Genomic DNA, 19,870 nt, shown 5'->3' on the forward strand with positions numbered 1-19,870 from the left:
CGTGAGATTTCGACTCCTTTACTCCGGAAACAGCGACAATCGGTTGGTGAGCATGGCTGGTAGTCCAAATAGAGAACCGCGGCCTTGCGCACACTGACTCGCCAATCCACAAACGTCTCACCATTCATCAGACGGCTCTTATCAAAAGGCCCAAACACCGCCAACTATCATCTGTGCCCGAGACATCAGTTTTGCCACATCCATTCCATTCACTCCAATATTGACCAGTATGAAATTGAAGCTATACTAAATGTTAGGCTCCGTAGCCGTCGCCGCCCACTGATGCTATACGACTGTATACGTGTCCAAGAGGTCCACCATCGTCTCGTACCCAAGGCCCAGCAAGTCCGCCCTCAGTTTCGGCGCCACGTCGTCCAGCGGCGCCCCGCGCTCTACCAGCAAGCGCACCATATCGGCGCTCTCCAGGTGGAACGCGGCCTGCATGGTCCATCTTTCCCCACTGACGTTCCAGCGAAGCTCAGCGCCGCGCGCCAGCAGCTTACGCGCAAGACCCACGTGGCCCTGGCGGACCGCGCTCCGCAAGGCTATGGACGACCCCCGGCGCGCGGGCCCAGTTGACGTCGGCGCCGCGCTCGAGCAGCAGGTCCACGACGTCGTCGTGGCCATTGCCCACGGCCATGGCCAGCGCCGTGTCCATATTGCCATGTTCCTCGACGCCGTCCACCGGCACGCCCCGCTGGTCGAGGAAGTAGCGCACCATGCCCGGGTTCCCGCGGCCGGCGTGCGAGACGAGGTCCAGCTCGTGGTGCAGGGTGCCCCGCAGGTAGCCGGGCGCCCAGGCCGCCTCCAGGTACTCGTAGACGGCGGGGCTCTCGGTAGCCGTCATGGCGCGGCTGAGCAGGGTCGTCTGCCAGCTGTGCTGTGGGGCCGCGGCGTTGCCACACCCGCAGGCGTGGGGGAAGCTGGCGCCCGCGGGGCTCAGCACGAGCTTCAGCAGGTCGAGACGGCCGGCCACGGACGCGCCGAAGACGGTGGAGGCGTCGAGGGGCTGCAGGCCCTTCTTCTCCCGCGCCTCGAGCAGCAGGCGCAGCAGCGCCTCGTTGCCGCACTCGGCCGCCACCTGCGTCGCCGGCGGGAACAAGAAATTGGGCCGGGCGGGACTGTGGCCTTCGGCCAGCAATTGCTCGACCAGGGCGGGCAGGTCGAGGCGTACGGCGGCCGCCAGCAGGTTCAGCCTCGGGTCGGGCGCCACTTCTTCATACAGCGGCCTGAATATGTTCGTGTTCGGCCGCGTTTTGTCGCATGAAATGGACCCCCACTCGCGAAAGATGGCCGGCCCGCGTTCGACGTTGTCCAGCGCCAGCGAACAGAGGGTTTCGACGACACTCCGGTAGTCCAGGGAAGCATACTCCCCGCAGAGGATCCGAGCCAGGTCCCGGACCTCGACGAAACGACCCACGGTCGGGTCCTGCTCGAGCGTGACGCGGTACACCAGGTACCGTTGCCACAGTTCCCGGACGCCGTACCGCTTCAGCTTGTAGCGGTAGTTCGGGAAGCAACATTTGAAGATGGCGTCGTCCAGGCGATGCGTCCGGAACAGAGCGGGGTAGACGGCTTCGGCGAAGTACTTGCAGACGAGACGCATCCGCAGCGACCTCTTAACGCTGGTCTTGTCATCGCGACACAGCGTCGCCTGGTACAAAATTTCATCGATCAGTTCTCGTGGGAGTTTCAAAAGGTTCATTTTCTGGTAACTGCGATAGGCCCCAGTGTCCTTTCGGTCAATACCAAATATGACCCTCAAGTGGGTACGGCAATGCCAGCTAGTGCTTACTCATCTGCGCCCATGCTGTTGCCTAAAGCCAACAACCTAGAGGTCAGACCGTCGCCGGGGTCGTCGCGCAGATGGAGATGTCGAACGGCTCCTCCCCCTCTCGCGCCGCCAGCGGTTCGTCGCCTCCAGCGCCCCCGGCACCACGCCGAACAACCAGCCCCACTTGCGCAGGAACCCCTCGGACATCTCCCAGCCGGCGATGTCCCACGGCGGCGACCAGGCGACGACGCCGCGGCGCTCGATCTCGTCGTCGGGGAAGCCCTCGTACAGCCCGCCGATGCAGTCGGCCCACAGCTCGTCCTCGTCCATGGTTTTGTCGTTGACGGCCCGGATCAGGGCGTCGCGCGCCTCGGGCGACGGGAAGATGTCGATCCAGTCGCCGTGCGGCACCGTCTGCTGCAGCGCGGTCGGCAGCAGCGACGGGGGCAGCCGCCGCGGGTCGCGGGGGTAGGCCACGACGTGTATAGTCTCCGTCTCGCAGTCGAGCGGCGTCGCCAGGATGCCCGAGATCAGGGTCCGGTTGACGGCCAGAGCGCGCAGGGCGTTGAGCTGGAGGAGAGTGATGAGGTGGTCCGGGCAGAGGGGGAACAATACGTCAACCCCTGCTTTGCCGCGCTTGATGGAGGACACCAAAGGCTTTCTTGCGTCGTATAGTTGCTTGGCTCGGGACGCAGGAATCACGGAAACGGACTGCTTCTCCATGTTCCAGCATTCCACGAGCGCTTCTGATTGGGTGACTGCAACGGATGTACTATCAATAGCCTCTCCTTTCTTTTCCAATGCTTTGCGCTTCCCTAGCTGTGTTGTCAACTTGGTACGAATGAAACAGAAGAGCCCTTTACGCACGGTATGCCCTTGTATTGAGTCTAGTCTGTGCCCGCCTGCGTGCTGCGGCATCCTTGGTCCCAGTCCAGTCGTCTTCTCTGCTTCTGGCCTGCAGGCGCGTGAGCAAGGTGCATGATACGCGAGAAGCCTTCTTTGACGTTGAGTCTCAGCACAGCTTGTGGGCTGGGTACGTACCTCGGCCAACTGTGGCATTGGCGCACATTGAATGCGTGGTGCTGCTGCGGAAGTAACAGGCAGATTCATCATTGTATGTGTGGAATTGGTTGATGAAGCGTGCAAGTTTCTTACCATCAGCCTGGGCGGTTTATGCAACCTGCTCACATCGACCAGCTGTCTGACACAATCGGGGCCGGAGGAATTGACTTGGCCTATCTCCTATTTCCGCAGCTGGGACGCAAATAGCCGGGGTTTGGTAAAATGACCTGATGGTATTGGTCACTAATATATCTTGTAACTAGAACAAGTCTAGCGTCATGCAACCTGCTCACATTTCAATCTAGGCTGGCATCGTTAGCTTCATGCAGCTGGCTCACATTCGTGTAAGTAGTTCAACGTCTATGCATCATGCTCACAACCGTAGAATTCAAGATGTGAATAGCTGGGGCGGTGCTCCAAGACAGTTATATAAATATCGACTGCAAACCACCATATTGGAAATCTTCCTCCAGTATCATCAAAAGGCATCTTGCATTACAACTTCGTCCTTTGACTCAACCTCGCACCCGATTCAAACATGACTTTCCATCCCGACACTCTCCCTGATCTCAAGGGTAAGGTCTACATCGTTACCGGTGGGAACTCGGGCATGTAAGTTCCAATCCCATTCGCCCAATACCCAGAAGCCCGAATGGCTGGTCTGACACAGCTGCAGAGGCTACTACACGGTATCCCACCTCGCCGAACACGGCGCCCACGTCTACCTGTGCGCCCGGTCCGTCGAGAAGGGCACCGCCGCCATCGCCGCCATCCAGAAGGCCCACCCCGGCGCGCGCGTCGACCTGCTGCAGATGGACCACCTGGACCTCGCGAGCGTCGTCGCGGCGGCGCGGCGCGTGCTCGCCGCCGAGCCGGCCCTGCACGGCTTGGTCAACAACGCGGGCATCATGGCGACGCCGCTCGCGACGACGCGCGACGGCCACGAGGCCCAGTGGCAGACCAACTACCTCGCGCACTGGGTGCTGACGGAGCACCTGCTGCCGCGGCTGCGGCGCACCGCCGCCGCCTCGCCGCCCGGCGCCGTGCGCATCGTCAACCTCAGCTCCTCGGGCCACCTCGCCGCGCCCAGGGGCGGCATCCACTTCGCGGACCTGGCCCTGGCCGAGGGCGGGCCCTGGCCGCGCTACGGGCAGAGCAAGCTGGCCAACATCCTGCACACGCGGACGCTGCAACGGGCGTACGGGCCGGGCTCGCCTGCCTCCCTCGCGCGGGGCGAGGGCGGTGGCGAGATCTGGGTCTCGTCGGTGCATCCGGGCATCGTGGGCACCAACCTCACCGCGGGCACCGAGGCCGGATTCGCCATGAGGACCACGTTTTCCCTCCTCCACATGGTGGGCATGCAGTACCCCGCCGACAAGGGGGCGTGGACGAGCCTGTTCTGCGTGGCGGGTCCGGATATGACGGCGGAGCAGAGCGGGGGTATTTCGAGATTCACGGGCGCTTAGGGGAGCCGTTCTGGCGGAGTGCTGCGGCGAAGGATGAGAAGCTTGCTGAAAGGCTAGAGGAGTGGACCAGGGGGGAGATGAGGAAGGAAGGGTGGGTTCAATAAGGGTGTTCTCATTGTGTTTTAGATCATATTTCTATTTTTGTTCAATGTTTAGACTCTCAACACGTAGTGTTTCATTTAATAGACAGTATAAAGCTAGTACTTACCCTGCGGTACGCTTGACGTCGTCACTTGGTGGGCTCCCAACATCTCTCGCAGTATGGCAGGTAGTCAAATTATGGTCCCTTTAGAAACAGGCTTAGGTATTCCTCGCATTTCGCCTCGTTTCCAGAGGTGATCATGAGTGACTCGTGCCGATCCTCACATCAGGAAGTAGCCAGTAGCAACTTTATACGAACGAGGCTTCATGAGTATTAGGACACCACTATAGTATCTGACATCCACAGTATGCTTGTCCAAGAGATGGCCCGTTTCCAACTACAGTGCACTTGACTTACCTCAAGTCAGCCAATATCCCGGAGCAATAAGCAGAATTAGGAGGAGAGGCAAAAAGACAGTGTCTTTTCGTTATGCATGATACTCCCTCAGTGCGTGAAATCACCATCGGCGAATCGGAGTAGGACAAGTATTATCATAGGCTTGCACGTGAGAGATGAAGTTCAATGGGCCGAAATATTTGCTATAGCGATTGTGTCACGTCGTAAGGGCTTGTATCAACGGCAATTCACAATGCGAACATGGGTGTGCCGCAATTTGAGCGCCAAGCTAACTCACGATCTCCCATCCACGCCGAGCCCGGACTTTCTGGCACATATTTACTCGAGCTTGGCACTTCGTGCAGCGATCTGGGCCCTACGGCGCTGCTTTTGCTTGCACGGCGACGTCGTGCCGTTCTTCATGGCCTCGATGATTGCGTCGTACGCAGGGTGCTTAGTGAAGTCCTCGAACCACAACAGCGCGGCGCCCTCTCCGGGGAAGGTGTAAGGCACCCAGCTGAAGGGGTCGTAGAAGTCCCAGATGGTGATGCCGATGCAGGCTTTCGCCTGGACACAGGCTCCGACGGCCTACGAAGTAATCAGCATGGATCGCCCCACTCCTTGTGTTTCGTAATAGAAAAGGAAGACTGGTGATGAGTACTCACATCTCTGTAGGCATTGGCCTGCCATTCTAGGCTGGTAGCGTTGACCGGGGTATTTTGCCTGACGTCAAGTTCGGTATAGGCCACCTCGACCCCCAAGGCCCCGTAGGCATTGATAGTGGCGATCTGCTGATCCAAGGTCGGGGGCGCGAGGCGACGAAGTGGCCCTGGAGACCGACGCCGTCGATCTTGATGCCGTCGTCCTGGAGCATGTGCACGATGCGCAGGACGCCGTCGCTCTTAGGCGATGGCTTCTCGATGTTGTAGTCGTTGTAGTAGAGCTTGACGCCGGGCTCGACGGCGGCGGCGGTGCGGAACGCGAGCTTGATGAAGTCCTCGCCCAGGACGTTGTAAAAGACCGACTTGCGGTACGTGCCGTCCTCGTCGAGCGCCTCGTTGACCACGTCCCACGCGTAGCACTTGCCGCGGTAGTGCTCCATGACCTTGGTCACGTGCTCCACCACGACGGCGCTCAGCGTCTCCTTGGTCCAGTCCTTCTTCGCCTCCACCCAGGGCGCCAGCTGGCTGTGCCACACGAGGGCGTGGCAGCGCTGGATCAGGCCTTGCTCTTGCGCGATCGCGGTGACGATGTCGCCCTCGGTGAAGTTGAAGACGCCTTGTTCGGGTTCGGTGAAGAGCCACTGGGGGTTCGGGTGTCAGTACTGCAGTCCAGGCTTGACCGGTCGGGGGAATTGACTAACCTTCTGTCCATTGGTCGGGGTGGTCGTGCCGAACTCGTTGCCGTCTCGGAGAATAGCATCGTACTTCGCGTACGAAGCTTCCAATCCAGCTCTCTCACGCTGCCCGGGCGAGTCGGTCGCGGCGCCAAAGTACTTGAGACCGGCCTTCTTGGCGTAGGTGTCGAGCTGCGCCGAAGTGAAGGGCAGCAGAGCTGCCAGTACAGTCAATGGGCCATACATGGTCGCGAGGTCTGCGTGTCTTCTACTAGCAAGGCCAAGGTAGTGTCCAAAGGTCAAGAGTACAAGAAGCAGACGTGGGAGTGATTTCGCAGAGCCATGCAGGAACCGACATACTTATACGCTAGAGCATTCCCCATGGGATCCCCGCAGATTGGTTGTTGGGGAGTATCGCCGGGGTGCAGGACGGATGGAAGACCTGGGAATTCCGGTGCATCTCATGTTGTTCAGAGGCCATTGACGAATCATAAGGGAAGCCCGACGTCAATGTGGAATTGCCCAGGCCCGCCAATCTTCCACGAAGTCAAGTGACACGGTGGGCAGAGCTAGGAATATCGGCTGTGGCCCCGACATGGTGGTACGGCTAAATCCACGCGCCCCCTGCTCCGGCTAAACTGCGATACGACACGCAGGGGATGGGCAAATGGATATTCCAGCCGCAGAAGTTGGAGATTCGATAATGCGGGGAACACGCTTCTCCAATTGATCCAAAATTGCGCCCAGGATCTTCGGTACTGCCCGGGCTTGTCGTGCCCGAGACGCGCATCACGGGTGATGCAAGCCAGGGCAGAGCGGTGTAAGCATTCCCAGTTGCCTTTTGCGACGCAATGAACCCTGTAATCATCATCTTGACCCTTTGTGATGGTCAGAAATCCAAATCTGCACGAATACAGTTATTGAAGGAAATCGTATCTTGTAGAATGAATGTACACCCAAAACCAAAGCCAGGCTGCGTAACAGGTTACCCCAAGTGGTTATAGGGGTCACAGAACCCCAGCTTTGCCGCCCATACAAAGCCAAATGTAATTTTTATGCCTCTGGCCTCGATTCCCATTTTGGCGGGAAGGTCGTGCTCAAGGACTCCTCTTACAGTGCGCCAAAATGCCTTCTCACCTTCGCCGTAGATCAGCAAAAGGTCGATGCCAAACAGCCCCAGGAGCGAATAGGCGACGTCTTCAACCCTCGCGGTGCGCCTCTCTGCAGCCCAGGACATTTTCTTGGCCGCGCTTGCGCTTTTGAGGAAGCAACCACTCAAATAATCGACGTCTATGCCCGTAACCGACTTAAGCAGTGACTTGAGGCCGCTCCTGGTCCCGAGATAGTGCTAATCCTAAGTGTAGAATATAACCGAGCGAGGTATTGGAAGTTATTATATAAAGGTTATAATTCAAGAGAGTATAAATTCAAAAGGGTTAAAATGTTATTTTCTAGCGATAGTGTGTCGTTTAAAGATAAAGTCAGTGTTTTCCATGTCTAGCAGCAGTACCTGCTGCGGCGAATCGGGGTTAACATTCCGTTTTTCAAGCGATCCGGGGTTGCTAATTCCTTCTTTGCTGGCGGCCAAGTCCAGCGCAGGGTTGTGGCCTTCTTCTGCGTCCGTTCCCGGCGCACGCCCCATAATCAGGACAGTCGCGTCGTCTTTCCCCTGGACGATAACCAGCTGGACGTCGCCCGTGAGCGCGTGCAGGAAGAATTTTGACACGAGCGCCTCGTCGTTGCCCCATTCGGCCACGGCCAGTGTTCTCTCCAGGTGCTGGCGGTAGTACCCGCGCGCCAACCCCGGGCGGCCTCGGGCCAACACAGCGCCTGCAAGGTCGGCGAGCACCGCCCGCGACTCGGGGTGCCGCGCGCCCAGCGTGACATCGTACACGGCGAGAGCTACCCAGTAGGCCACGTGGGCAACCTCGGTATCGCCAACTGCTAAGCATGTCCGACCGAAGGCACAGAGGCTGCGTCGCGTGTCGGCGTGGCAGGGGCCCGAGGGACGATTTTCTCTGTCTTAGCAGGTGCAGGTGCATCTGCTGGGCAAGCACGAGCTCTGACAGGCAGCCTTGCGCTTCGGACTGCAGCGCGAGCTCTTCCATGCTCTTGAGGATTAGAGGGTCTTCGATTTGCCAGACGCGCTGGTCGAGACGTTGCAGCCACGATCGCTTGAGCCCGTTGCGGAGAACAGGTTGATGGACGGTCGTGGCAGGCCAGCCCGCTATGTGCAGCGTTTCCTCTAGTGGCTGGGATACCCACGTGCGATAGCTCCTCATCTGCTTCACCTTCTGCTCCATAGCGGCGAGTTTCTGGGTAACGTCGTCGCGGGCACCGTGTCGGGCCATGAATTGTCGGCACTGGGCCGCTGCTGCTTCGTACTTCTCTTGGCTCTCAAAGTTAGCGATAAGGTCGTACGAAGCCACAACATCATCTTTATTGCGGTCCAGGGCCAGTCGGTGCAGCGCTTCGGCGATCTGATATTCCCCCGCACGCTCGTACTCCCTTGCCATCTCCCCAACTCCCGCATCATCAACGCTCTGGATTGCTCGTTGCATTCCCCGTCCCAGCCGCGCCTCATAGTCGCCGTAGATGTGCACATCGATGCCGTTTTGGACGGGAAGCGGGTTGAACTGAAAGGTGTCCCCCCCTGGGCCTTTGAGAAGGCCCCGCTCCTTGTCGACCTTCACGCCCGCTTCCTGGTGTACGCACGACCGCACGACTGCGTTATCGATGGCATCAAGGATTTGCCGCCGTGTATGGATGCTAGGGACGGTCTTTCGCAGCGCCAGCAGAACCTCGAGCGAGGTGACGACCCACTCGCGGTCGCCCTGGTTGGTGCATTGGTAGCCGTAGCGGTTGAGGACCTCCCTGACACCCTCTCCCCGCATTTGCGACAGATGTCGCTCAAACATGTCGGTACAAGGTAGCCCTACCGGCTCAGCCCGGTTGAAAGTGAACGCAGCTACCTCGAAGAGCACCCACAGCCGGGCTTGGTACTCAGCAAACTGTGCCACGAACGAGCAGTCCCGAACTAGCCGGGGGATGCTTGCTAGTACCCGCCGGAAGTATTCATCCTCAGGCCCGGTCCGCTTCTTTTGCGGGAGGCACGTCCAGTCGACCCAGAATAGAGCCGACTTGCTCCAGAAACCCTCGTTGAGCAGGCCCTGCAGCTGCCGCAAGTCCTCGCCGTCGGGGTCGGGGTGTTCCTGAGTCCGCCAGTAGTGGCTGACGAAGACGCAGTCCTCCGAGTTGGCGAACTCGCCGCCGGTCGGGAGGAGGACATAACACCCCAAAGCCTTGGGATCCCATTTTTGGAACCGCGTCTGCTGAATGAAGGACTCGCGGCGCTGGAAGAACCAGAAAGGTGTTTCCTTGGCTGCGAGGAGATCTTCGAGGCAGCTAAACCCCTTGAGAAACAATGTGTGCTTTTCCACTGCCTGCCGGGTCGCCGGGGTTCCGCCTCGTGGCAATACCTGGATGCTGCGGTCGACTAGGGCTTGGAAGGAATGGTTCGGACTCTTGTCGGGCAGGACACGACTCAGCTCGATCTTATTCGGGTTGGCAACATGGGGAGGTGTATGGATCGGTGACAACGCTTTTTCATTTCCGTTGATGGGACCCATCCGCAGCGACATGGCGTTGGACGCTTCATAGCTCACCGTTGTGATCACCTCAATCCTCTTCCCCGCCGCTACATCCCGCCAGGTGGCTGACAAACCAATTGGGAACGGCTTGGCTGGCACCGGAAGGTTATTCTTACGCAGTATCGCCTTCATTTCGTCGAGGCTGGGCTGCGACGGTTGCTCCTTCAGCTCCCGGATACTGTTCCGGACTCCCAGTGTGACGTAGTGTCTATCGCCGAGGCGCCTCCTGGCACGGTCGAGGGCGAGATATAACGCATAGGCTGCATACCCGGTTTTATCCAGAAGCTTGCCTACGTGGGCAATATGAACCAGTACGCGGATCGTCCGCTCGTGATCCAGCCCCAGAGCCTGCTCGCAACGAATCCTCTCGTCGGTGAGATGCACGAGGCACTGCTCGTATTTCCCCATGTTGCACAGCTCCTCGCACACCGCATCCAGCACCGCAATCGTAGCGGCGTCGTTGCGGCCGTATACCTGCTCATTCAAGGGTAGCAGCTCTTGGAAGACGCCCAGCGCTTTTTCGACTAGTCCGTCGCCATGCAGTGCTTTTCCGATCTCGAACATGCTCAAGAGCGTCGCCGGATGGACCGGTCCGAGTTGTTTCCTGTTCTCAACCACGCGCTTCGCCCAATTGACGTCAGATGTCGCGTCCCTTTGACGGGAGATTGGTATATGTGTTTCATTTGTGTCGGTACTGCGGTACAACTGCCCCGTTGGAACGACAATGGTCCCCTTCTCCATTATGGATTCCTGGTTCATAATGGCTCCCACTGGTGTATAATGGCACTTGGAATATAGACAGCAAAGTTCAAACGTATCGGACCAGAGATGAAGAGTTGGTATGAAGGTGAGAAATAAGGAAGAGAAAGCCCTGCCTTGTTAGATTTCCCCGCACCGAAGACGCGTCGACGCCTGATTTATTGGTTACTGGTAGAGGTGTGATAGGTGGGATGCCTTAGGCCAGATTCGTGTAATATAAATAAGTGAGCAGACACTTCCTGCGACAGCAACCACAGGATTGCGGGGTCTTCGGCGCTCGTCAAGCCACCCACGCATACTTGGCCAATCAACGTGTGTCCTGCACAATGTAGCTTCAGGTTCCTTGAGTGGGATCCCGATGAGGCGCTGACGGCGGGCGTAATCAACTCAGCTGTACGAGTCCGGCGACTTCACTACGGCGGACAATACCTCAGGGCGAAACTATGTGTAGTCCACCGTGAAACCTATGGGTTATAATGATAGCCCATATAAGCCAAGGGGAATCCCTTAGGATTCCTAGTCACTATACGATTCTGACTCCCGGTCTAACATTCTCGTTTTCAATCAGATATAATGAGTTGCATTTATGGACAAAGATAGTAAGTAGCTGTATCCTGGTACTGGCTTTCGGGGGTTAGGGGACTGGGGCTGTTAATCTGAAGTCCGACGATAGCGACTTGACCCGGCTATCTGGGTCACTGCTCCCCCAACCAAGGCTTCCCCTTTTGCGTGCATAACATCTAGACTCTCGAAACCTTTGCGTAGCATTCCCGATAACGCATGTATCCCCCTCCCCGATCGTATCATAATTGGTGGGTCAATGTCAACCCCCGCCACCCTTGAGCATTTCTTTAAAAGCCAGGTTTCCTTCCACGAACGCGAATCCTTTCCAAACTTACCAACCTCCCAAATGTATCAGACGCCGTTTTGGATGGTTCATTTTCGCCAAGTACTATCATACTGACCACATAGTTCATCCATTTTGATACCTTTGCCTTGGTCCATCATGTCTGCCTTCCATTCTTCCAGACAGGACGGGGATGGCGATAACGATTCAACTCGCAAGCCAAAGGACCTGAGTGAGTTGACAAAGACTACATGTCCCAATCAATGTACCTTCCGCTAACTCCGATTTCTAGCCACATCGGATCTTATTCCTCTCTATCCATCCAACCCTCCCAGACTGGGAGTCTTGAGAATTAGGCTAGACTGCACCAATAACATGCACCTATCAGCTGAGATGTTAGAAGTGCCCTCGGCAGGTGGTTTGACGAAAAGGCCACACAACAAGCGATGGCGTCCACTCGCCGTTCTGGAATACGATGGCTTCCAAGTCCCTGCTCCGGCCTTTCTATGGACGCGAACTGGTATAGTATGGACAGAGACCTACAAATTCGATGTCACCGCGTCTTCGGATCTAACGATTCATCTTTTGGCGTTTGGATCGAGTGACCCCAGCCAGAAACCAAAATGTGTACCGCTTACGCGATTGACCGTGGATCCGTTCTTAGAGACCTGGCCATCAAAAGATGGAGCCAGCATCGATCTTCCCGACAACATGGGGCACCTGCGCCTCATACTTTCCTTTCATGAAGAAGAGGTCGGCGCTTCGAAGATGGAGCGAATGCTAGACAGTCTCCTCAACATCCAACTGGACGATTTTATCTGGGTTACGAACAAGTACGCCGATCCTAATACACGCCACCTCGACAGATTTTATGGCATGTCGACTGTTCATGCTGTCGAGTTCGACGGATCATCACAGACAACTTCATGGAAACATCCGTTCATCGCACCCCTGAAGTATGCTTTTGAGTCACCAGCAGGGTTGAGTCTCTTCTCCCATTTCGCGTCAAGTGGCCATCTATTTGGTCATCTGCAAGAAGAGCGCAGGTTCGACATCGAGAAGGCAACGTTCTACGCCGCCGAGCTGGTCTCTGTCTTGGAGTTCTTGCATGGGCAGAACATCGTCAACTGCTTGAAGCTGGAGAACATCACCGTGGATCCCTTTGGCCACATTAGCATCTGCGCTCCTGGCCTTTTCGCATTGGAAGTCAGTCCCAACAAGGTGCGAAGTATGCCCGGTACCCCAGAGTTTCCAGCCCCTGAGCTTGTTCAAGGGAATGCGGCTTCCAAGGTTGCAGATTGGTGGACACTGGGTGTCTTTCTCTACGAGATGCTCACCGGACTACCACCTTTCTATGCTGATGAGTACGAGGCGAGGAAGCGCAATATCACCAACCAAGACGTGCAACTCCCTGCAGAAATGAAACCAGCGGCAACGGATTTGTTACTTCGTCTCCTCGACAAAGTCCCGACCAGACGCCTAGGTGCCAATGGCGTATCTGATGTCAAATCTCATGTCCTCTTCGATGGGATTGACTGGCGCCAATTACAGCAGAAGCACCCCACCTCATTCATTCCAGATATGATCAGTCCTGTCTATTATGCTAAACTTGAGGGACCTAAAATCCGGCAGGTACCATATACCCGTAATCCTACAGGTCGAGAAAGTAATCCTACATGTCGAAGACTGGAAAAAAACGGATTGTTGGTAGATGAACTCAGCTACGACTTTTGGGGTTCTCCCATAACCAGGTGGCATGAGCTAGCGAGGGTCCGGGGCGAGAACACGGAGCACACAAACAGTCAGCCGCCAGCGCCCATTCCCGACGTGGATGGCTGGAAATTTGCGTGGGACTCAGATGCGCAAGAGTTGCGTTTCGAAAACGAAGTCACTAACCAAGACTTCTGTGTTAAATCCCCAGAAAGAGAACTATATGACCTGGCTCCCATAGAGAGCGACGGGACTCGAGTTCATGAGGACAGCGAAAGCCTTAGCCATCTCTTTTGGAGAGAGGCACTCAGGATAGCGCTAAAGAGTAATCACGGTACACGGGTCATCAAAATGATTCTGGAACAAGGGAACATCGATATCAACAAGGCAATCCTTCTCTACGAGGAGCCTGTTTTCACGAAATATTTACCTCTTGAACGAGAAGAGATTCCTCTGAATCCGTTGGAATGGGCTGTGGAACATGACCGAGTTGATCTGTTTCATCTCTTCCTAGAAGCCGGCGCCGATGCCAACAAGACTTCCGAGGCAGTCAAGGGTCCGGCGCTGATGAAGGCTGTGCGCAGGGAAAACCTACACATGGTCAAGGTCCTCGCGCCGCTGACCGGCCGCGTCTCCTGCACTAGGGCTCTCGGTCTCGCGGTCGACCAGCAAAGCGCCGCCGTCGTCGAAGCCCTGCTCGAAGCCCGCCCACCATCACACGAGGGCGAGCATCAGCATCAGCATCAGCAGCAGCAACACGTACGCAGCGACTTTGAAGACGGGGACGCCCCCTGAGGGACTATGACTACATTGGCATGTGGTCCGACAACGGCCAATGGGCCAATGGGGGCCCCCCTGCCGAGCCGACGGACTTCACGCCGCCGCTCGTGCGTGCCGTGCGGTTCGGGAACGCGGGCCTGGTGCGCGTCCTGCTGGCCCACGGCGCCGATCCCAACGTGGGATACCACGGCCCGTACATCACCATACCAAACGGCTGGTACGACACAGGAGAGAAGCCCGAAGGTCATCCTCCCTATCCCAAAATCGTCTGCGGAAGACCCGTGCAGTTGGCCATGGAGTTGTACGGCGACGGCGAGGTTTTGCGGTTACTTTTGGACGCGGGCGCCGATATCGCGCTGCCTCAGCCGGTCTGGCCTTGTCCGACTCATTTGGACCGCGCTGTACCGGTGCACACTTGCAAGCTGGCGCCGCGGAGCGTCTATCTCAAGGTCACCGCTGCGCTAGAGGCCGCGGTGGCGCGGAGGTAGGAAGCGTGCCGGGAGTTGGTTAGTGCTGAACGGGAAGGAATCAGGGTTGGTATTTGGAGAGTTCGGTGCTGGGAATGAGCATGCTGCTACCCCGGCTTAGGAATGTTGAAATAACAATTGCTCATACAGATGATTCCTGTGGTTATACTAACCCATAAAACGTTTGCTGTTTTCACGGTCATCGCCCAAACTCTTGCTCAGTATGGACTGACCTCTGATGTTTTGGGACACTGAAAAACACCCTGAATCATCTCGCACGACTCTTGGTTGTATCATACTAGTCTATTCCCGGCTCAAATGGGCTTTCCATTGTTCAGTAATGAGACATGACTTCTATAAATTCGTCAACTACGTTCATTTTCAACAACTTCTGTGAGAATCCACGTTCCCTAACACGAACACACGGTGATTCATTCTATTAGCACTTCATGAAAGCAAGTGACAACCTCTTTTCGGCTCCGAGCTCTATATAAGATATTTGAAGTAAGAAAGCTTCTTCCTACTCAGCAATCTCACTTCTATTAAAAACTGCTCCAAACCATCGTAGCCGTTATAAACACCTAATAACCAACCATGAAGTCATATAATACATTCGTGTTCGCCAGGGTCCTCATGGCCGCCATGGCTCTGTTTTCTACCCCAACCCTCGCCCTACCGGCGGGTTTGAGCAAAGTGAGCTTCTCAGAGCTGACAGGCGAAAAGGTGATGAAGAACGGTATCTACACGCTCACCTACGACAAGGCCGGGATCCCATCCATCAGCCACACCCCGCTCGACATGAACCTCACCACCCGGGCCACCGAGCATAGAAACGAACAGTCCATTGGCGCCCGCGCGGCCGGCTGCGACAACATCGCGCTGGACCACCACAACACGGACACGGCGCTGTCGAACCTGGAGAACACGTGCTCCGGAGGCAAGTTCGGCACGACGTGGGCCGTGGCGGACTTCGTCGTGGCCTTCTACTGCCAGTGGAACCGGCAGGCCGTGTGCACGCGGCAGTCGGCCCTGGAGGCCGTCAAGTGGGTGGCCGAGGCGTGCGGCGCGTACGCGGCCGGCAGCTACAGCGGCGACGGGTATGCGTACGGGTTCACCGACTACCAGAAGCACGACTTCTGCAACATCGTGCTGGAGAGCAGCGGTCCATGTCCGGCCTAGGGAGAGAACTCGATGTTCGTATTACCCAGGGGAAAAGGAAGGACTTTCTTGGTGGTAATGGTTAATTGATCATTATCCAAAATCGCTAGTCACGGTCGCCTACTTATTGATGATGGCGCACGTGCCTCTGACTGCTTTCCCCTGTGAACATCGCAATTATCGTGAGATGGCCTTTATTGATTGTTAGTGTACCAAACCCCGGGCCCCGCTCTTGGTATTGTCTGTCGTCGCCAGGGGGGTCGGGAAGAGTGGGATTAAGGGGCCATGATATCTCCACTTTGTCTCCATTAGATACGAGGCTCTTGACCCAAGCTCACCACTGTAAAACGGCAAGTTGCGCATCCGTTTCAACTGACGTACATAGCTTTGCAACCAATGACTGATCTTCTATCACGCTTCTAGAAAAACGCATGAATGTACGCAAACCCTTCCACATCACCAACTACCACATCTTGCTGACTCTCCTCGACAGCATAATCGCGCCAGCTGACAACTTGGTCATGATGGAAAAGGCACGACAGTCGGCCACGTCGGTTCTGGCGCGACACCGGGCGCCCCTGCTGGTCCTGGGCTCCCAGCTCATGGCGGCGGTGCTGCACGCGCTCGCCCGGATCCTCGAGACCCGGTCGGGCTCCCAAGACCACGTGCATCCCTTCACCGTCCTCCAGGTGCGCCTCCTGGTCACCGCCCTGGGCTGCACCGCGTACCTGGGCTGGGCCAAGACGCCCGACTTCCCCCTCGGGCCGCCGGAGCTGCGACCCCTGTTGGCTCTCCGCGCCGTGGGGGGTCTGTTCGGGGCCTGCGGGTTCTACGGTAAGTAAAGAAGAGGCAACCCACCGCTCCCGACCCGGGGCGGTTGGCAGACACAAAAACACACCCTTGTTGCCATGGAAGGAGGCTAAACCTGTGCCGCGTCATATCAGTGTCAATCTCATACCTCTCGCTCAGCGAGGCGACGGCCCTCAACTTCTTGGCACCGCTCGGCGCCCTGATATTGACCAGGTTCCTGGACAACGGCATCATCGCGCTCCTGGACGGCGTCTCGTGCGCCGTTGCGCTCGTCAGCGTGGTGCTGGTCTTGCAGCCTGAGCCCCTTTTCGGCACAACCGCGGGCGGCGAGGCGGGTGCGCTTGCACACGGTGTGTCCCCGGATCCCAATGCATCACTCAAAGGCACGCTGGCTGGGATGGTTGGAGTGGCGGGGGGTATTGTAAGTGGCGTTTCCTTTTCTCGTCTAAATTGCTCGGAGTAGGTTTGTTGGCTGACCAGATGTATCAATCAAGATCGCGCTTTCGTCCATCCATCGAATTGGCACCAGGACGCACCCCCTTCTCAGCGTCAACTATTTCAGCTGGGGCGTGTTCGTCGTAACGAGCATTGGCTCCATTGTCCTACCTGGAGTGGTCTGGCCCAGCGACTTAGGATCTTGGTGCCTGCTGTTGGTCTTGGGCCTCGTCGGCTTCTGTATGGAGTACCTCCTGACTGCGGGCTTGGGGTCCGACCGCTCTCCCAGCGCGACCATCATGATCTATTCTCAGGTCTTGTGGGCCATTCTTCTCGATTGGCTCATATGGCACTCTGGCGTTAATTCTCTGACGGTTGTGGGATGTGTCGGTGTGATACTGAGTCTGACGATGGCGTCCCTGACCCAAGGAACGTATGCGGCCGTAGACACCGAGTTGGAGGTCGATTCAGAACTATATGACATTGACTCAGAAGTGGCTGAGAGGCAAGGAGTCGAATACGGCGCTGACCAGGGCGTCATCAGAGCCGACTCGCGGGTACCACAGTCGTGATAAAATGCAAAATACGATCAACACAGTATCCTAGAATAATAAAGCCGCATTCTATTCAACCTATACATTCACATCTTTCTGCCACCATGGATGGATTACGGAGAGTTCCCGTCTTCATATTGACGACGAAGGCTACTTGCATTATCCCACACCGACTTGATCAATCGCTCGCACCGCCAGACTTCTTCGTCATCCACTAGATTTCCCATGACTGCTATTAGATCTATCCAGGACAGGAACCTGTCACGGCTGAAGCCTGTTCTGGCAACGACAGCTGGGGGGTCCGGTAAAGACGGGGTCGGCTGGTGCGACTCATCAGTGCTCCAGGCCGCACTGGCCGAGGCCAGCCACGCACAGACCCACCGACACCAGTCTGGCGACGGCCGACGTCAGGTTGCGGCATTGCCGCGCGCACTGCTGGCAGGTGGGCGCTTCCTTCACGGCCTTCTTCCAGGCGTCGTGGACGTCCTCGATGAGGAAGGGCAGGTCTGTCCAGATGCGCCCGTGGCGCCCGGCACTGTCCTCGTGATAAGCCCGCGCTCCCGGGCGTGGAGAAGGACGCGGATGAGCCGGTCTTGGCCCGCATGGTCGTCGTCGATGTGCTGGCTCGACGCGATGAACATGTACCACAGGTCGTGGAGATGGACCTCGTAGTAACCGATGGAGAACTGCGTGGGCTGGGCGTAGCGCGCGCCGAATTGGGAGATGACGCTCTCCATGGTCTTCCAGAGGGTGTTGTCGTTCCCGCGGGCGGCTTCTCGGTCAAACATCTCGCGGCGCGCGATCTTGGACAGTTTGAGATGTCCCCTCAGCGCCTGCTCCTCCACCTCGGATGCATGATTCATGGTAGTATCCATTTGCTGGACTATGATTATTTGATAGCAAGCACAGGATGAAACGAAAGGAGGTAGTGGTGAGAAATCAGGGATCCGATTGACCACCATGGAAAGAAGTTGATAAAATACGATATCTCGAAGTAGCCCGCCGCCTACTGCCCGCCCCCAACTGACCGGGGTGGGATATGCCGACCCTGGTTCACACCATCCTGCCGAACCCCAGCCCTGGACCTAAGCTCAGCTTTTAACCCTGGCAAAGCCACAGCTACCCCAGTCATGCGGTATACACATGCACGCACATCCTTGCATGGTTGCCTGCTCGTACTGAAAGATGGTGGCGAGACATCAGTCGGTATGTAGAACTGGTAGTAAGTATTTCCCGCAGTCGCGGTATGTGGGATGCACGCACAGTCGTACATATCTTTGAACATTTTAATGCGTCAGACATAGAACATTGACCTTCCCCCGGGCCTGTATAATCTATGAAAGTGACCCTACTCTCCCAGAAAAGCGAAATAAAAACCCGGTCCTCGACCCTGACAAGGACAACCGCCATGTGAGTCCACGTTGAATTAGCACCTGATCAGTTTCCATGGTTTCTAAACGCACTTGTCATAACCTCTGATCAGCCCCTAATAGAGAAGAGAATCGATGTACAATTTCCATCTAGGCATTATTTTGGCAAATGCAGGCGAAGGTAACATCGACATAGTAGCATGCCCCATTTTCTACTTTACACTATTCGTACGTTAGTGACCTGGCAGGGTAAACAGATGAAGAAATCTCAAGAAAACGGAGCACCTTACATTGTTGGCAGGGTTGCAGGTGCAGATGCCCTTCTTATTCTTTCCAGCCCAGTGGCATGCGTTTTCGGCCACGTGGCATACCTGGTTACAACAGAGTTAGAAATGTAGAGAATTGGCGGGAGCTATCGGGACTTGCACCCCAGTAGCTCTCCCGTTTGGCCAGCTCGGGGGGCTCCTTGTGCTCATTATCCGACACTGGAGCTGCGAAGGACGGCATCGCCAATGTAAGGCCGAAGGCGATAGTGAGCTGCAGAAGATATTTGGAGTTCATAGTGACTTGAAGTAGATAGGGTGTGCTTTGCTCTAATTGCTAGACATTTTTCGCAGACGAACGAAGAACGTGCTTTATATACCCACACATCTGCCCCCCACGGACCTGGGAAAAGTCCTATATGACAACGCATGCTCGGCAAGTGAAAGGATATAGTTCATGTTGGAACAGACATTGTCACAGTCTGTACCCGACATACCACTGGGCCGCTGGAATGACTTTGTCTGGGGTCAATAGACTATCCTCGAAGATACTTATGTAGAGATATGATTAGGTAAGATATTATGCAAACCCTCATCGTACTTGTCACCTGGAATCGAAAGTGAATGTGGGCATACCGCCATAACATGATGTGAGTCAATCAATGACAGTCAGTCGTCCGCTCGATATCAAACTAGTTGACGTGCGTGTCACCGTGATTGGCAGACTGGTGGTAGTTGCCCGGCCACGCCTAATACAATAACTGATAACAGCGACTCCCAGAGATGTGAAGCATGAAAAATCCAAGGAAAGATCCCAAGGAGCTGCTATGAACCGAAGATGAATGAGATCATCCTTGAAAGTAGTCCCTTATCCGTTGAACGTTGCCTTCCTCGTTGGTCCAAGAAGCGGAAAATGCCCATCGTACACAACGCTGTAATGGCAAATGTAAC

At 56.3% G+C, this 19,870-nt stretch overlaps 11 protein-coding genes across 11 annotated transcripts; 5 read left to right on the forward strand and 6 right to left on the reverse strand.

Moving 5' to 3' along the window:
• Nucleotides 1-285: 285 nt before the first annotated feature.
• Nucleotides 286-1,705, reverse strand: PG998_012829 (ankyrin; the record flags this gene model as incomplete). The annotated part of the gene is made up of 2 exons (XM_066879645.1): nt 286-522; nt 554-1,705. The coding sequence occupies 2 exons, from the start codon at nt 1,703-1,705 to the stop codon at nt 286-288; spliced, it is 1,389 nt and encodes a 462-aa protein (XP_066726029.1).
• A 126-nt stretch (nt 1,706-1,831) lies between these two features.
• On the reverse strand, nt 1,832-2,887 carry PG998_012830 (uncharacterized protein; the record flags this gene model as incomplete). The annotated part of the gene is made up of 3 exons (XM_066879646.1): nt 1,832-2,589; nt 2,642-2,729; nt 2,816-2,887. 3 exons carry the CDS (start codon nt 2,885-2,887, stop codon nt 1,832-1,834), a joined length of 918 nt encoding a protein of 305 aa, XP_066726030.1.
• A 487-nt stretch (nt 2,888-3,374) lies between these two features.
• On the forward strand, nt 3,375-4,406 carry PG998_012831 (uncharacterized protein; the record flags this gene model as incomplete). Its single annotated transcript, XM_066879647.1, has 3 exons — nt 3,375-3,448; nt 3,513-4,276; nt 4,303-4,406. The coding sequence occupies 3 exons, from the start codon at nt 3,375-3,377 to the stop codon at nt 4,404-4,406; spliced, it is 942 nt and encodes a 313-aa protein (XP_066726031.1).
• A 713-nt stretch (nt 4,407-5,119) lies between these two features.
• On the reverse strand, nt 5,120-6,987 carry PG998_012832 (uncharacterized protein; the record flags this gene model as incomplete). The annotated part of the gene is made up of 5 exons (XM_066879648.1): nt 5,120-5,368; nt 5,446-5,568; nt 5,622-6,083; nt 6,144-6,475; nt 6,876-6,987. 5 exons carry the CDS (start codon nt 6,985-6,987, stop codon nt 5,120-5,122), a joined length of 1,278 nt encoding a protein of 425 aa, XP_066726032.1.
• Nucleotides 6,988-7,560: 573 nt separating this feature from the next.
• Nucleotides 7,561-10,525, reverse strand: PG998_012833 (uncharacterized protein; the record flags this gene model as incomplete). Its single annotated transcript, XM_066879649.1, has 2 exons — nt 7,561-8,134; nt 8,205-10,525. 2 exons carry the CDS (start codon nt 10,523-10,525, stop codon nt 7,561-7,563), a joined length of 2,895 nt encoding a protein of 964 aa, XP_066726033.1.
• A 1,006-nt stretch (nt 10,526-11,531) lies between these two features.
• Nucleotides 11,532-13,877, forward strand: PG998_012834 (protein kinase; the record flags this gene model as incomplete). Its single annotated transcript, XM_066879650.1, has 2 exons — nt 11,532-11,604; nt 11,665-13,877. 2 exons carry the CDS (start codon nt 11,532-11,534, stop codon nt 13,875-13,877), a joined length of 2,286 nt encoding a protein of 761 aa, XP_066726034.1.
• Nucleotides 13,878-13,897: 20 nt separating this feature from the next.
• PG998_012835 (kinase-like protein) lies at nt 13,898-14,350 on the forward strand (the record flags this gene model as incomplete). The annotated part of the gene is made up of 1 exon (XM_066879651.1): nt 13,898-14,350. The coding sequence occupies one exon, from the start codon at nt 13,898-13,900 to the stop codon at nt 14,348-14,350; it is 453 nt and encodes a 150-aa protein (XP_066726035.1).
• Nucleotides 14,351-14,923: 573 nt separating this feature from the next.
• PG998_012836 (uncharacterized protein) lies at nt 14,924-15,508 on the forward strand (the record flags this gene model as incomplete). The annotated part of the gene is made up of 1 exon (XM_066879652.1): nt 14,924-15,508. One exon carries the CDS (start codon nt 14,924-14,926, stop codon nt 15,506-15,508), a length of 585 nt encoding a protein of 194 aa, XP_066726036.1.
• A 503-nt stretch (nt 15,509-16,011) lies between these two features.
• Nucleotides 16,012-17,304, forward strand: PG998_012837 (uncharacterized protein; the record flags this gene model as incomplete). The annotated part of the gene is made up of 3 exons (XM_066879653.1): nt 16,012-16,321; nt 16,432-16,718; nt 16,792-17,304. The coding sequence occupies 3 exons, from the start codon at nt 16,012-16,014 to the stop codon at nt 17,302-17,304; spliced, it is 1,110 nt and encodes a 369-aa protein (XP_066726037.1).
• A 315-nt stretch (nt 17,305-17,619) lies between these two features.
• On the reverse strand, nt 17,620-18,149 carry PG998_012838 (uncharacterized protein; the record flags this gene model as incomplete). The annotated part of the gene is made up of 2 exons (XM_066879654.1): nt 17,620-17,826; nt 17,865-18,149. 2 exons carry the CDS (start codon nt 18,147-18,149, stop codon nt 17,620-17,622), a joined length of 492 nt encoding a protein of 163 aa, XP_066726038.1.
• An 882-nt stretch (nt 18,150-19,031) lies between these two features.
• Nucleotides 19,032-19,217, reverse strand: PG998_012839 (uncharacterized protein; the record flags this gene model as incomplete). Its single annotated transcript, XM_066879655.1, has 1 exon — nt 19,032-19,217. One exon carries the CDS (start codon nt 19,215-19,217, stop codon nt 19,032-19,034), a length of 186 nt encoding a protein of 61 aa, XP_066726039.1.
• Nucleotides 19,218-19,870: the final 653 nt, after the last annotated feature.

Source organism: Apiospora kogelbergensis (genome assembly GCF_038363985.1).
Source record: "Apiospora kogelbergensis strain CBS 113332 chromosome Unknown utg000008l_segment0_segment0, whole genome shotgun sequence".
NCBI lineage: Eukaryota > Fungi > Ascomycota > Sordariomycetes > Amphisphaeriales > Apiosporaceae > Apiospora > Apiospora kogelbergensis.